Below are 15,000 nucleotides of genomic sequence, written 5' to 3'. Positions count from 1 at the left end.
AGGATGTGTTGTTTAAGTGTTCCTTTTATTTTTTTGAGCAGTATATATATATATTTCCTCTCATGGCTTAACTACCAGGAAGTTTGAAAAGACAGGTTGAGTGGGCGGGGGAACATATTCATATATTCATGAGTTCTCTTTGACTGACAGCTCTTTGAAACGCCTGTATGAAGCAACTTGGATGCAGTCGGCAGTGTCGCAGTCATATCATGTTAAAAGCTAACGTGGTGACACACAAAGCAACTAAAACAACATTGAAATTGCTTCAATTAATGTCAATAATGTTTTATACAATCTCGCGTTTTGACATGTCTCTTGTGATGCGGTTTCACAGCAGCCCTGACTGATGTGTTGACATGACAACTGCAACTGAGTTTTGAATGACCTTTTTCCCCCCTCATTTTGTTCCATGCTGGCTGAAGACCTAGCTAGCCATTAACTAGCTAATATCAGACACATATGAAAGTGGGAAACCTATAAGTATATTTGCATTAGATGAATAGGGTAAACTTTCAAATATATTGGCTGACACCCAACAATCAAATTTTGGCACCAGTAGAGTAGATATCTAGCTATATAATCCATGCTCCTCTGCAAACACACTTTCTCTGATGTTGATTACAAGCCGGGTACTTATTTAAATTATATTAGATAGTATTGTGTTACCATTGGTGCATTTGAATTAGAGAGTTAGGGGGGGCTGTGTTCCCTTTATATTCCCGCCTCCTGAATCCATGTGTTTGACGACAAAGGGGGCAGTTATCAAACTGTTTCAATGTACCGTAGAAGCAATAGTCATTTGTCATACTTTGATCTGCTATCGTCCAAAATTCGTCACATATCATGAAAAAAAAACGATATGGACTGTTTCATGACCTTTAAAAACAGGAATCACCAGTCAGGAGGATACAGACAGCCTAAGAGGTGTGCTTACATATAGAGAAAAATAGACATTTTGACATGGAATGAAGCATAATGAATAGGGCTCTAGATTGCAGGGAAATAAGCTGTTTCAGGTGTTTGAAAAATGCTAAATTCTCCCCCCAGCCATCCTTGTGCCTGCCCCTCAGATGTTAATTGTGTGTGACGCCGCTGCACACACACACACACACACACACACACACACACACACACACACACACACACACACACACACACACACACACACACACACACACACACACACACACACACACACACAGACACACACACACACACAGACACACACTGATCCATTCTGATATGTCATATCTGGTTTTAGTGATTAATAGACAGCCTGGCCCGTATTAATGACAGGGGGAAATATGCCCGTTCTGGATAATTTCGTTAGTTTTGTTTGCAGTTATGTCGTTATTTTCACTGATAGACCCCCTCAGATGCAGTACATTAAATTAAAACGTTGATTTGCTTTTCCGTTAGGGGGACGACCAGACGGGGTTTTTAATTTGGAGAGCAAATGTTGATTTACCTGGTTTTATAGTTTGTCTTCTTGGCAGACTACCAATCGGTTCCGTTTTTTATCAAGTATTTTCTTGAAGCGGGAGTGTCAGCTATAGTTTGACATGAATTGCATGCGTAACAGGTTTTGGAATGTGCTGCATAGCGTATTTGACAGCAACATTCCGAATTTACCAGATGTTTTTTCTCTGCAAATCCCTGCTGATTAAAGCTAGAAGTGTACCTATTCTAAAAGCCAAATAGAATAAATATATAAAAAATATATCTTTTTTTTACCACTAGATATTAATAGAAAAATCATTGCTTATTGGAGACTTTTGGTTGATAGTTCTCGCAAAAGGCCCTCTCAGATGAACGCAAGGTTAAATCAGACCAATCCCGAGACAGCGACCATGTTTGACAACAGGAGCTGGCATCAACAATGAAGTCGCTGCTTACGTCATAACCCAGAACAATTACATGGACGTCCAGAATTGACTATGGTCATGTGTACAATGAGGGGTAGAACCTGCCACTCTACACACACACACACGCACACACACACACGCGCGTAAACACAAACAACTTTGCAGAGTTAATGAACCAACATTTTTTTACCTTTAGACGTTTGTATCGATCAACTAGGAGACCATACAGGCTGAAGAGAGAAAAGATGATGTTTGTATGAAGATGGTTTAACTGCTGAAATACGTTTTCATAAAGCACTGTACACATCATCATAAAGACCCGTCCCCTTTAACGTCGTGTTGTCTATTCTCTATTTAGTCTAAATGAAGGTTCTAATACTAAATAGGCTGTCCTTGTAGAAAACTGTAGCAGCACATTAGAGAGGGTAGTAGAGTGTGATCAAAAGGCAGGCGCAATAAGCACGGGTCGCCTGCTTCATTCATCCAGCTGCATAGAGTCTCAAGGCCAACAAGCGTATCTCTCTCTCTCTCTCTGAAAGGGACTTCCTATTCAATGTGCAGGTGCGAAGTAGTGTTGCACATTCTACCACATTATGCGAAGGTAGTTAGAGCTCCGTGCTCAGACGTACTAACTATGGGGTCTGATTCGCATTGGAGGGACTCCCCTCATCCATGAAAGTAAAATAACTTCGCGCCTGAAAGTGGGGGACGGTGGTAATCCGAACACTTGGGGGCACATTCTGCCGACTCGCGTCATGACTCATCCTTGGCTTTGATTTACTCGACTCTCACAAATTCACAACATTGTTGTTATTTTTTTGTCCATGAGTCAACTATATCGAATGCCTATATTGTTGGGTCACGTTTGTTATTAAAGTGAAATAACATATCCCGAGGGTGTAATCTGAATTGAACCCTACCTTGATAAAGATGATTATTAAAACACAAGGCCCTATTCATATTTGGACAAAGCCTTCCGTAGTTTGATGCAGTAGACTTGGATATACTAACAACTAATCTAATACATGCAAACAGTGTTTGCTTGTTTTCCATCTTTAAAACATGACTTTTCGTGATAGAAAAAAAAATTATACTCCATTATTCATTATTATATTTTACTCTGGGAAGCCAAAGTAATTATTTAACTGGGGGATACTTATATCCCACATCTACGTTTTCCCTTTGTGGTGTGGTGAAGTGTAATTTTTTTTTCTGTCATTTATATATTGACTTATTTGGTATTGCACCTGTTTTTTTGAGGAGGGGGGTGTTTAGAATGTGATTTCCGGCCGGGCCACTCCATGTCTGGTCATTATGACGTGAAAATGGAACGTTGAATGGGTTCCAGAACGGCCCGCGCTCTAATCCCCCCCATTAAAATAGCTTTTGTTCAATAATACTGGACAGTTTCCGGAAGTCGGATTAACGCCTCTGTGATTTTTGCAAAGAAATTATATTTCACACTCACACACAGTGTTAGGACACTTTGGTATGATGCTGAGAGGGCCAAGGACAATACATTAAATTGATACATTTCCTTTTTATAGGATATTTGCAAAATAATCTTTTTTTTCTTCTTCTTTTTTTTAGGTAATCTGTAATTAATGTAATGCTTATATATTTTAACGAAAATTATGTTTTTGACATTGAATTAGACTTGTGACATCAGTCTGGTGTTGTTTGAGGTCTTAGACACTGAATTTATACTACCACGTTACAGTTAGACCTTAAACTACATATCTAAACAGACTAACATGCAACATATAGGAACATTCAGAGCAAATAACAAACCCGTGTGAGATTCTAATAGAACGTTACCTTCATGCATTCATGAACCGAGGTTAGGTATACCTGGTGACTCATAAAATCAGAGCCTGTATACACGCCAATGTTTCTACTTTAGGTTTTCCTTTGGTCAGGAAGATACAGAAGGTTGTACGTGTTCTAACGTTGGAGGACATGTAAACACTGTCGATGTTTTATCTTCCAAGACTTCTGTATAATCAGATATACTGGTGGCAAACACAGGAGGCTCAGCCAGCCGCAGCTCTAACACGTAAACACACACACGCCATATCCATCCCAGTAGCCCCAGAGTCTCTGTTCTTAAAGCTGACGTAACAGTGTTGTCGGTGTATGATCAGAGCATGCTCATTCATTAAACCTCTCTACTAGTGTGGATTAGCTTGGTGATAGGAAGAAAACATGGGATGGATCCTAACGCACCCTTTGCTCCTCCCTTCAGCAGCCCCACATCAGACCACCCTTCTCCTCCAGGCCCATCTCCCTTCAGCAGCCCCACATCAGACCACCCTTCAGTCCTCCAGGTCCATCTACCTTCAGCAGCCCCACAGCAGACTAAAAACTATGGGTGACATTGCTTTCAGTTGTGCAGCTCAGCGTCTGTGGAACACACGTCCAGACACTATTAGGACTGCAGAGTCTCTGTCCTCTTTAAGACACAGCTAAAGGCCGCGCTGTTCAGAAAAGCTTTCAAGGACCTCTGATAAATCTGTTCTCGTGTTCTCCAGATCTGACAACACCTGTATATAGCTTTGATTGTTCTCTTTGTTCTATATTCTGTGTTTTGGATGGTTTTTAATATTATAATTATAATTAATTAAATGAATTATTGTTACTACTATTATTATTATTTATTAAAAATACATTTATGATGGTCACACTTCTCCCATCACACTGGCCAATCTGTCTTCCCATCACGCTGTCCAACCAGCCTTCCCCATCACGCTGTCCATCCAGCCTTCCCCATCACGCTGTCCAACCAGCCTTCTCCATCATGCTGTCCAACCAGCCTTCCCATCATGCTGTCCAACCAGCCTTCCCCATCACTCTGTCCAACCAGCCTTCTCCATCACGCTGTCCATCCAGCCTTCCCCATCACGCTGTCCAACCAGCCTTCCCCATCATGCTGTCCAACCAGCCTTCCCCATCACTCTGTCCAATCAGCCTTCCTCATCACGCTGTCCAACCAGCCTTCCCCATCACTCTGTCCAACCAGCCTTCCCCATCACGCTGCCCATCCAGCCTTCCCCATCACGCTGTCCAACCAGCCTTCCCCATCACGCTGTCCAACCAGCCTTCCCCATCACGCTGTCCAACCAGCCTTCCCCATCACGCTGTCCAATCAGCCTTCCCCATCACACTGTCCAACCAGACTTCTCCATCACTCTGTCCAACCAGCCTTCCCCATCACGCTGCCCAACCAGCCTTTTCCATCATGCTGTCCATCCAGCCTTCTCCATCACGCTGTCCAACCTGCCTTCCCCATCACGCTGCCCAACCAGCCTTCTCCATCACGCTGTCCAACCAGCCTTCCCCATCACGCTGTCCAACCAGCCTTCCCCATCACGCTGTCCAACCAGCCTTCCCCATCACGCTGTCCAATCAGCCTTCCCCATCACGCTGTCCAACCAGACTTCCCCATCACGCTGCCCATCCAGCCTTCCTCATCACGCTGTCCAACCAGCCTTCCCCATCACTCTGTCCAACCAGCCTTCCCCATCACGCTGCCCATCCAGCCTTCCTCATCACTCTGTCCAATCAGCCTTCCCCTCTACAGTGAACTCATTTCTAACAGGGAACATTGGGCTCTGGTCAAAAGTAGTGGACTTTGTAGGCAACAGAGGAAGTAAACTTTATGTTGACTCAACTACTGTGATTCCCTCACCGAGCTATAACGGGTCTGACGGTAAACTGTGATATCCTCACCGAGCTATAATGGGACTGACGGTAAACTGTGATATCCTCACCGAGCTTTAACGGGACTGACGGTAAACTGTGATATCCTCACCGAGCTATAATGGGACTGACGGTAAACTGTGATATCCTCACCGAGCTTTAACGGGACTGACGGTAAACTGTGATATCCTCACCGATCTATAACGGGACTGACAGTAAACTGTGATATCCTCACCCGGTCTATAACGGGACTGACGGTAAACTGTGATATCCTCACCGAGCTTTAACGAGACTGACGGTAAACTTTGATATCCTCACTGAGCTATAACGACACTGACGGTAAACTTCCAGTGTACGTCAGCTACTATAGACTATAGATACAGTATTATAGATTTTACAAGTCCAGAGTTACGGCAGATCAGTGTAACATATGCTTGTAACTGTTGCCCATGCTCTGGGCTTCCCTATTCTAGCATAATAACTGACATGTAGGCTATGATGTACGAATTAAGTCGTTTTTTCAACTAAAAATTATTAAATAACTGGTTTCACAGGTTATTTTGCCTACTCAGTTTTTATTCAAAGTGTTAAATGAGTTTAAAAAAAAATTAGTAGGCACAAATTCAGTCAACTTTAGATGTGTTTGCTCAACTTTTCTCATATGTTCATTCAATTATAAATTATTATTTAAGTACATGCCCTGCATTTAACTTACACCTATGATCATAGTGTGCTTGTTTATTTGCTCTGTAAATTATATTCAGCATAACTTCACCTGGGATTTGAACTCACAACCTCTTGGTTCACAGCATTCCTCACGTTCCTGCTGGGTCACCATGGCTGTGTCAATGAATCATTACACTTGTATTGATACACTTTGCACTTCAAAGTAAAATCTCAGCTCTGTTAAAAGTACACTCAAGAACAAATATTTGATATATGATAGCGATAAAGGATTAACACTACACCAGAGTAATATGCTCCAACATTAGACAACTATACTGATAAACCTAATTTTGCTTAAATAAGTACATCAAATCAAAGATGAGGGAATAGTGGGGTTAATTTCGACATAGACGTGGTGGTGTAGCAGGCATATCAGAATGCAGTGAACCGAGAGGTTGTCGAGGTCAAATCCCAGGTGAATTCAAGTAGAGTAATAATCAATAATAATAAAAAAATTACTGACGATGTCAAATATGTAAGTTGGAAACATTGTACGTTATTAACAGGTTATGTTAGAAGTTGCACAGCCTCTTAGTTAAAATGCCCAAATAATAATTTATAGTTGAACGACCATATGACACAAGTTGGGCAAACGCAAAAGTGTACATTTTAATTTCTGCCACAGTTTTATGAAGTTGGAGCTAAATTTAGGACACCAATTATGATTTTGCTTAGGTAACACTTGGACCGAAAACTTCAGTACACAAGAAAAGGCTGTAGAACCAGTTACTTTATAATGATTATTTGAAAAAACTAGATTTGTGGGTGTTTATTGTTTTTACAGAGACACGTAGCCTTGTTGTTAGAGCGTTTGGTCAGTAACCGGAAGGTTGCTGGATCGAGTCCCGGTGCTGACAAGGTAAAAATCGAAAGTTCAGCTCCTGAACAATGCAGTTAAACCACGTTAGGCCATCATTGTAAATAAGAGTTTGTTCTTAACAAACTTGCCTTTGTTAACTTTAAAATATTATAATAATATTTTTTAAGACCATTCTGTCGTCAGTCCTTGTCTCATCTTTTGACGGCTGGAACTAAAAGATTTGGACGGTGCAACAAAGATGGGTCGAACACATCAGAGACAAAGAAGTCTTTCCGTGTTATCTGCGTCTTTGGAAGAATGGTAGAATCACTCAGATATGATGTCCTGCTTCAAATGAAGCTATTTTTGTTTTCACCAATTCAGCCTCAAGAGCTGATGCTAAGGAGAGGAATCCACCGTTTGGTTATTTGTTGTAGTGCTAATAATGTATTATTTTCTGTGGGGCACTTGGACAGAGTAAATACAAGCACCAAATGATCAAACATTTAAACGTATCAGACAGTGGGGGCTCCCGTCTTGTTCGTGCCTCAGAATGTTCTTATGTTCTGCAGCGGGTTCTGCAGACTCTCAGCCTCTTTACGACAAATATGCCTCAGATCCTCGTAAAATAATTTATGTTCATGTCTTAATTAGCGCATAACAGTGCCTGGTGTATGTTTGAAAAAGATGGAATAAATGAAGACAAAAAACCCGTTGATAGGTTATTGTACATGTTTTAATAAGAGGAATTGTGATGCTATTAGAAGCATAATGCATGTTAGCTAACCTAAACGCCCATGTGCACTACAATTAGCTCAGTCACATAGGAAACTTCACCTATTTGGAGATCTCTAAAAACACTGTTTGCAATGGTCGTGACCATTCCCTTCAACCCCAAACACGTAGCTATAACCTGCCCTTCTTTAAAGAAAGCAGAGCCCAGTAAGCCCAGTCTTCAGTTCACAGAACCCAGAGTGAGTTCACAGAACCCCACAGTAAGTTCACAGAACCCAGAGTGAGTTCACAGAACCCCACAGTAAGTTTACAGAACCCAGAGTGAGTTCACAGAACCCACAGTAAGTTCACAGGACGCATCCAAGCAGCTTTGCAATGCAAGTCTATTATTGTGTGAATACGTGCGTAATTCTTTCGGCTTCTCTTTTGATAGTTGTAAAAATATAGCAAAAGAACATTTTCTCTTTATATAGAATAGAAAGAACATAGATTACCGTTTCCTACCCCATGGGTAGCAAATATTACATTCTTTTGAAGAGGCGCTGAAGTCCTCAGACTTGGCCCCATATTATTCGAGTTTGACTCGGCTATTGCTATAGAAATCTTAATTCACCGTGAGGACTCACCGTCATGAAGAAATGGCTCTTTGTGTTAAAAGATCTTTGAAGTCTGGATGAGAATATACGAGCCTTTCATCAAACCCTGCCCGCATCTCCCCTGCAGAAAACCACACTTTATCTAAGAGAAAAATAGATCCCACACAAATAAGACATGGACATGACCAGTGAAGAATATTTTCACAAAATAAAATCTGGATTTTCTTTTAAAGAATTGCTTTGTGATTTTCCAGGGTTCAGGGATCAAGTAAGTTTAAAGTAAACTCATGCTAAATACAAAACCGAGGACAATGGCTTCTTTTCAAAGTGTCTTTATGGTTTTTACGGCTGCACGTTGGCAAGAGGCTAAAGCAGTAGAACAACATTACAGCAAAGTAAAAACATTAACATTGTTTAAAAACGAAACAAAAATCTAAAAGAGTCTGTTGTCCAATATGAGTCCAACATGTTTTGATCCTTATGCCGGGGGCTCTGTTATAGACGGTACCTGAGATTAAATAAACCACGAACGGCAATATGGCTCGCTGTTGAATATAGGGATGGAAACGTGTTTGGTCTCACGGCTCCTTTAAAAAAAAGACTGGCGTTATTCTTCTCTGCTGTCTTGTTATACATGAGTACAGCATGTGAGATTCAAGGCGTTTTAAAGCGTCCTGTCATAGTATATGCATTCGAATAAATTCGTTATTTTATGTCTATATCAATATTAAAAAAGTCAAAGCCCAGAAAAGGATAATTCATTTTTTTTATCATACACGATTTATTCAAAATACTGACAAATTACAAGGCAGGATCTCGATAGGATCACGTTTTCATAAAAATGCATTACTAACAAATATTGACGAGAATTACAAAATCACAAAATGCCCACGTTGATCAAACATTTATGAATTGAATGTAATAATATCAAATAGACTATATGAAAACGATTCAGTCAATAGAATACAACATCACAAATAGAGACAATATGTCTTGCATGAAACTCCAAACGTTTCAATTATTTTATTTATACAAATAAGTGTAGCAAACAATAAAAAAATAGCTGAAATACCAAAGCTTACAAAATGACTATTACCACCTACATACACATCGAAACATATCAATTTACAAATGTTTAATTTTTTTAATACATTTTTTTTTTTTTTTTATATTGAAACACTTTGGTTCGATAATACAAAAATGCTCATGTCAGATTAAAAAAAATAAATTAAAAAGATATTGAAGTCAAAACTCGATTTACAAAATAATACAGCAAGATACATGCGCACAATAACCTGGTACGAGAATAATATTTTTTTTTCCAAACACATTGAGATAGAAGAGCGCTATTACAAGATACATTTGGCAGTGTCTTATTTGTCCGATTTGCCAGACAGTACATTGAATAATGTGGGCCTTAGAAAACAGACCTTTTCGATGTGTTAATTATGTAAATCCGCGGGTATATTAGAAAATATGTTTAATATCTTTTAGAATTATTTTTCTGGGCCAGTTTTGGTTAGAAAGCGTCTCTTGGTTCCGGGTGTCTGTAGGGCGTCTCATCCCCAGGATCAGGGCTGGAGGAGCCGCTGGGAGGTGTCTGAGTTCCGCTCGCACCAGAACTATGACAGACGTACCACTCACTTAAATTGGCGGGTTGGGACGAGGGTGCTGGTTCTGAGAGCGACGAGGCTCCTGGCTCTCGGCCTAAGTCCGATGATGGAGACACTAACGACGGGGTCGATGACTCGTAGCCAGAACTTGGTGGTGGAGACTTGCAGTGCACTTTCATGTGTTTTCTGAGAGAGCTGGGGTGTGTGTAGGATTTATCACAGCCTCTCACTTTGCAGTTGTACGGCTTATCGCTGGTGTGCACGTGGGAGTGCTTCTTCCGGTCACTGCTGTTGGCGAAACGTCGGTCACAGCCGTCAAACTCACATTTGAAGGGTTTCTCACCTGAAATAAGTGAACAAAAGTTAGGCTTCAGAAAATCCAAAAGCATAAATCAAAACAGCTGCTTTATTTTGGGGTTGGTGACGCATGGCCACATGTGACATGAGTTATGTCAAATAAAACCCTATTGGCCTTTAGTGTATTGCCCATTGTACTTGACCCAATGAAGAGCTGAGTTCCTTTAGGACAGCCCAATGAACCAGCTGAGTTCCTTTTAGGACAGCACAATGAACCAGCTGAGTTCCTTTTAGGGCAGCCCAATGAACCAGCTGAGTTCCTTTAGGACAGCCCAATGAACCAGCTGAGTTCCTTTAGGACAGCCCAATGAACCAGCTGAGTTCCTTTAGGACAGCACAATGAACCAGCTGAGTTCCTTTAGGACAGCCCAATGAACCAGCTGAGTTCCTTCAGGACAGCTCAATGAACCAGCTGAGTTCCTTTAGGGCAGCCCAATGAACCAGCTGAGTTCCTTCAGGACAGCTCAATGAACCAGCTGAGTTCCTTTAGGACAGCCCAATGAACCAGCTGAGTTCCTTTAGGACAGCACAATGAACCAGCTGAGTTCCTTTAGGACAGCCCAATGAACCAGCTGAGTTCCTTTAGGACAGCCCAATGAACCAGCTGAGTTCCTTTAGGACAGCCCAATGAACCAGCTGAGTTCCTTTAGGACAGCCCAATGAACCAGCTGAGTTCCTTAAGGACAGCCCAATGAACCAGCTGAGTTCCTTTAGGACAGCCCAATGAACCAGCTGAGTTCCTTTAGGACAGCCCAATGAACCAGCTGAGTTCCTTTTAGGACAGCCCAATGAACCAGCTGAGTTCCTTTAGGACAGCCCAATGAACCAGCTGAGTTCCTTTTAGGACAGCCCAATGAACCAGCTGAGTTCCTTCAGGACAGCTCAATGAACCAGCTGAGTTCCTTTAGGACAGCCCAATGAACCAGCTGAGTTCCTTTAGGACAGCACAATGAACCAGCTGAGTTCCTTTAGGACAGCCCAATGAACCAGCTGAGTTCCTTTAGGACAGCCCAATGGACCAGCTGAGTTCCTTTAGGACAGCCCAATGAACCAGCTGAGTTCCTTTAGGACAGCCCAATGAACCAGCTGAGTTCCTTTAGGACAGCCCAATGAACCAGCTGAGTTCGTTCAGGACAGCCCAATGAACCAGCTGAGTTCCTTTTAGGACAGCCCAATGAACCAGCTGAGTTCCTTTAGGACAGCCCAATGAACCAGCTGAGTTCCTTTAGGACAGCCCAATGAACCAGCTGAGTTCCTTCAGGACAGCTCAATGAACCAGCTGAGTTCCTTTAGGGCAGCCCAATGAACCAGCTGAGTTCCTTTAGGACAGCCCAATGAACCAGCTGAGTTCCTTTAGGGCAGCCCAATGAACCAGCTGAGTTCCTTTAAGGCAGCCCAATGAACCAGCTGAGTTCCTTTAGGACAGCCCAATGAACCAGCTGAGTTCCTTTAGGGCAGCCCAATGAACCAGCTGAGTTCCTTTAGGACAGCCCAATGAACCAGCTGAGTTCCTTTAGGACAGCCCAATGAACCAGCTGAGTTCCTTTTAGGACAGCCCAATGAACCAGCTGAGTTTGTTCAGGACAGCCCAATGAACCAGCTGAGTTCCTTTAGGACAGCCCAATGAACCAGCTGAGTTCCTTTTAGGACAGCCCAATGAACCAGCTGAGTTCCTTTTAGGACAGCCCAATGAACCAGCTGAGTTCCTTTAGGACAGCCTACTGTTAGTTCCATTGAAAACATGTTTTAATTGGTGCTCATCTACAGGATTTGAATTGGTTTCATTTGGAACTTCCATTTCCCTATGAAACAAACTCAGTTAAAGCAGTATATTACCACCAGTATGTTATCACCAGTATATTACCACCAGTATATTACCACCAGTATATTACCACCAGTATATTACCACCAGTATGTTATCACCAGTACATTACCACCAGTATGTTATCACCAGTATATTACTCAGTTAAAGCAGTATATTACCACCAGTATGTTATCACCAGTATATTACTCAGTTAAAGCAGTATATTACCACCAGTATATTACCACCAGTATATTACCACCAGTATGTTATCACCAGTACATTACCACCAGTATATTACCATCAGTATATTACCACCAGTATATTACCACCAGTATATTACCATCAGTATATTACCACCAGTATATTACCACCAGTATATTACCACCAGTATGTTACCACCAGTATATTACCACCAGTATATTACCACCAGTATATTACCACCAGTATGTTACCACCAGTATATTACCACCAGTATATTACCACCAGTATATTACCACCAGTATATTACCACCAGTATATTACTCAGTTAAAGCTAAACAAGTAGTTATGGTCATACTTGCCAAGTAAGGCTCCTATTTCTATGTTGGCCATTTGAACTATGCACCTAAGGGAGGAAATTAATGTAAATAAAACAACATTTGTCTTGATTAGCCTGTAATATCTAGCCTTTAGGACATGTAGCCTATACAGCATGATCTGGCAAAAACATAATGTTTGAACTAATTACTTTGAAATCCTTCTATGCTGATTCCTCTAATGCAAGGCCATGTAGTCAGGCAGCTAAAGGCATAGCAAGAGAGAATATATAATTACTCCATTCTAATTACACGGGCACGTTGAATATCAATTTGACCTTCAGCTGTTGGACTGAGAGGCAATCAGGGATATTAGTGTAGAACACGAACACGTCTCAGGAATACACCCCCAGGGGGAAACCCAGTCATAACCATAGATCCGGCTAGGTTTTAAACATGATACTCTGGACCAGGGACCTTGGGAGTCAACACATGCACAAATCATTTAACAGATTTCTACTTAAGTAATGTGAGCAAATGATATGAATAATACATGGGAAGCATGAATGGATTCAGCATAAAGTAGTCAGAGTCATATTAGGTGCTGTTTTGACGCATCGTTTTCAAAGGCCTTATAGGAAGGCTTCTTACTTAGGTTGAAACGTCAGTTTTGAAAAGGGAAAATGTAGTACATTGAAATCAGAACAGTAAACTCCATTACACATATTCAGCAGGTAGCGGGTGGAGAAGCAGGTCAGTGCTCCAGCTAACTCTACACATTACACTGTTACAGCCCCCCTTATAGGCTGCTGCAAACCCTACCTGTTACACTGTTACAGCCCCCTTATAGCCTGCTGCAAACCCTACCTGTTACACTGTTACAGCCCCCTGTTACAGCCCCCCTTATAGCCTGCTGCAAACCCTACCTGTTACACTGTTACAGCCCCCCTTATAGCCTGCTGCAAACCCTACCTGTTACACTGTTACAGCCCCCTGTTACAGCCCCCTTATAGGCTGCTGCAAACCCTACCTGTTACACTGTTACAGCCCCCTGTTACAGCCCCCCTTATAGCCTGCTGCAAACCCTACCTGTTACACTGTTACAGCCCCCTGTTACAGACCCCTTATATCCTGCTGCTAACCCTACCTGTTACACTGTTACAGCCCCCCTTATAGCCTGCTGCAAACCCTACCTGTTACACTGTTACAGCCCCCTGTTACAGCCCCCCTTATAGCCTGCTGCAAACCCTACCTGTTACACTGTTACAGCCCCCTGTTACAGCCCCCCTTATAGCCTGCTGCAAACCCTACCTGTTACACTGTTACAGCCCCTGTTACAGCCCCCCTTATAGCCTGCTGCAAACCCTACCTGTTACACTGTTACAGCCCCCTGTTACAGCCCCCCTTATAGCCTGCTGCAAACCCTACCTGTTACACTGTTACAGCCCCCTGTTACAGCCCCCCTTATAGCCTGCTGCAAACCCTACCTGTTACACTGTTACAGCCCCTGTTACAGCCCCCCTTATAGCCTGCTGCAAACCCTACCTGTTACACTGTTACAGCACCCCTTATAGCCTGCTGCAAACCCTACCTGTTACACTGTTACAGCCCCCTGTTACAGCCCCCTTATAGGCTGCTGCAAACCCTACCTGTTACACTGTTACAGCCCCCTGTTACAGCCCCCCTTATAGCCTGCTGCAAACCCTACCTGTTACACTGTTACAGCCCCCTGTTACAGACCCCTTATATCCTGCTGCTAACCCTACCTGTTACACTGTTACAGCCCCCCTTATAGCCTGCTGCAAACCCTACCTGTTACACTGTTACAGCCCCCTGTTACAGCCCCCCTTATAGCCTGCTGCAAACCCTACCTGTTACACTGTTACAGCCCCCTGTTACAGCCCCCTTATATCCTGCTGCTAACCCTACCTGTTACACTGTTACAGCCCCCCTTATAGGCTGCTGCAAACCCTACCTGTTACACTGTTACAGCCCCCTGTTACAGCCCCCCTTATAGCCTACTACTACTAATACCACTACTAAAACTACTACTACTACTATTACCAATACTACAACTACTACTACTGAAACTACTACTACAACTACTACTACTGAAACTACTACTACAACTACAACTATTACTACTGAAACTACTACTACAACTACAACTACTACTACTACCATCACCACCACCACAAATACTACTACTACTACTATTACCACTACTACTACTAAAGCAATTACTACTACTACTACTAATATGAATATTACTTCTAGAATTAATACTGCTG

General features: G+C 42.2%; 1 protein-coding gene across 1 annotated transcript in view; it reads right to left on the bottom strand.

The window, feature by feature from the left end:
- Positions 1 to 9,428: 9,428 nt before the first annotated feature.
- Positions 9,429 to 15,000, bottom strand: part of LOC115148968 (zinc finger protein ZIC 4) — a 12,932-nt gene continuing 7,360 nt past the window's right edge. Inside the window, exon 2 of the mRNA XM_029691336.1 lies at positions 9,429 to 10,376. Coding sequence (XP_029547196.1) covers positions 9,940 to 10,376 — 437 coding nt within the window. The 3' untranslated portion in view covers positions 9,429 to 9,939. The remainder of the gene's footprint in view (positions 10,377 to 15,000) is intronic.

This window comes from Salmo trutta, chromosome 2 (assembly GCF_901001165.1).
Source record: "Salmo trutta chromosome 2, fSalTru1.1, whole genome shotgun sequence".
Taxonomy (NCBI): domain Eukaryota; kingdom Metazoa; phylum Chordata; class Actinopteri; order Salmoniformes; family Salmonidae; genus Salmo; species Salmo trutta.
Note: the sequence above shows the minus strand (reverse complement) of the source record. Positions and strands in the feature narration are given on the sequence as shown.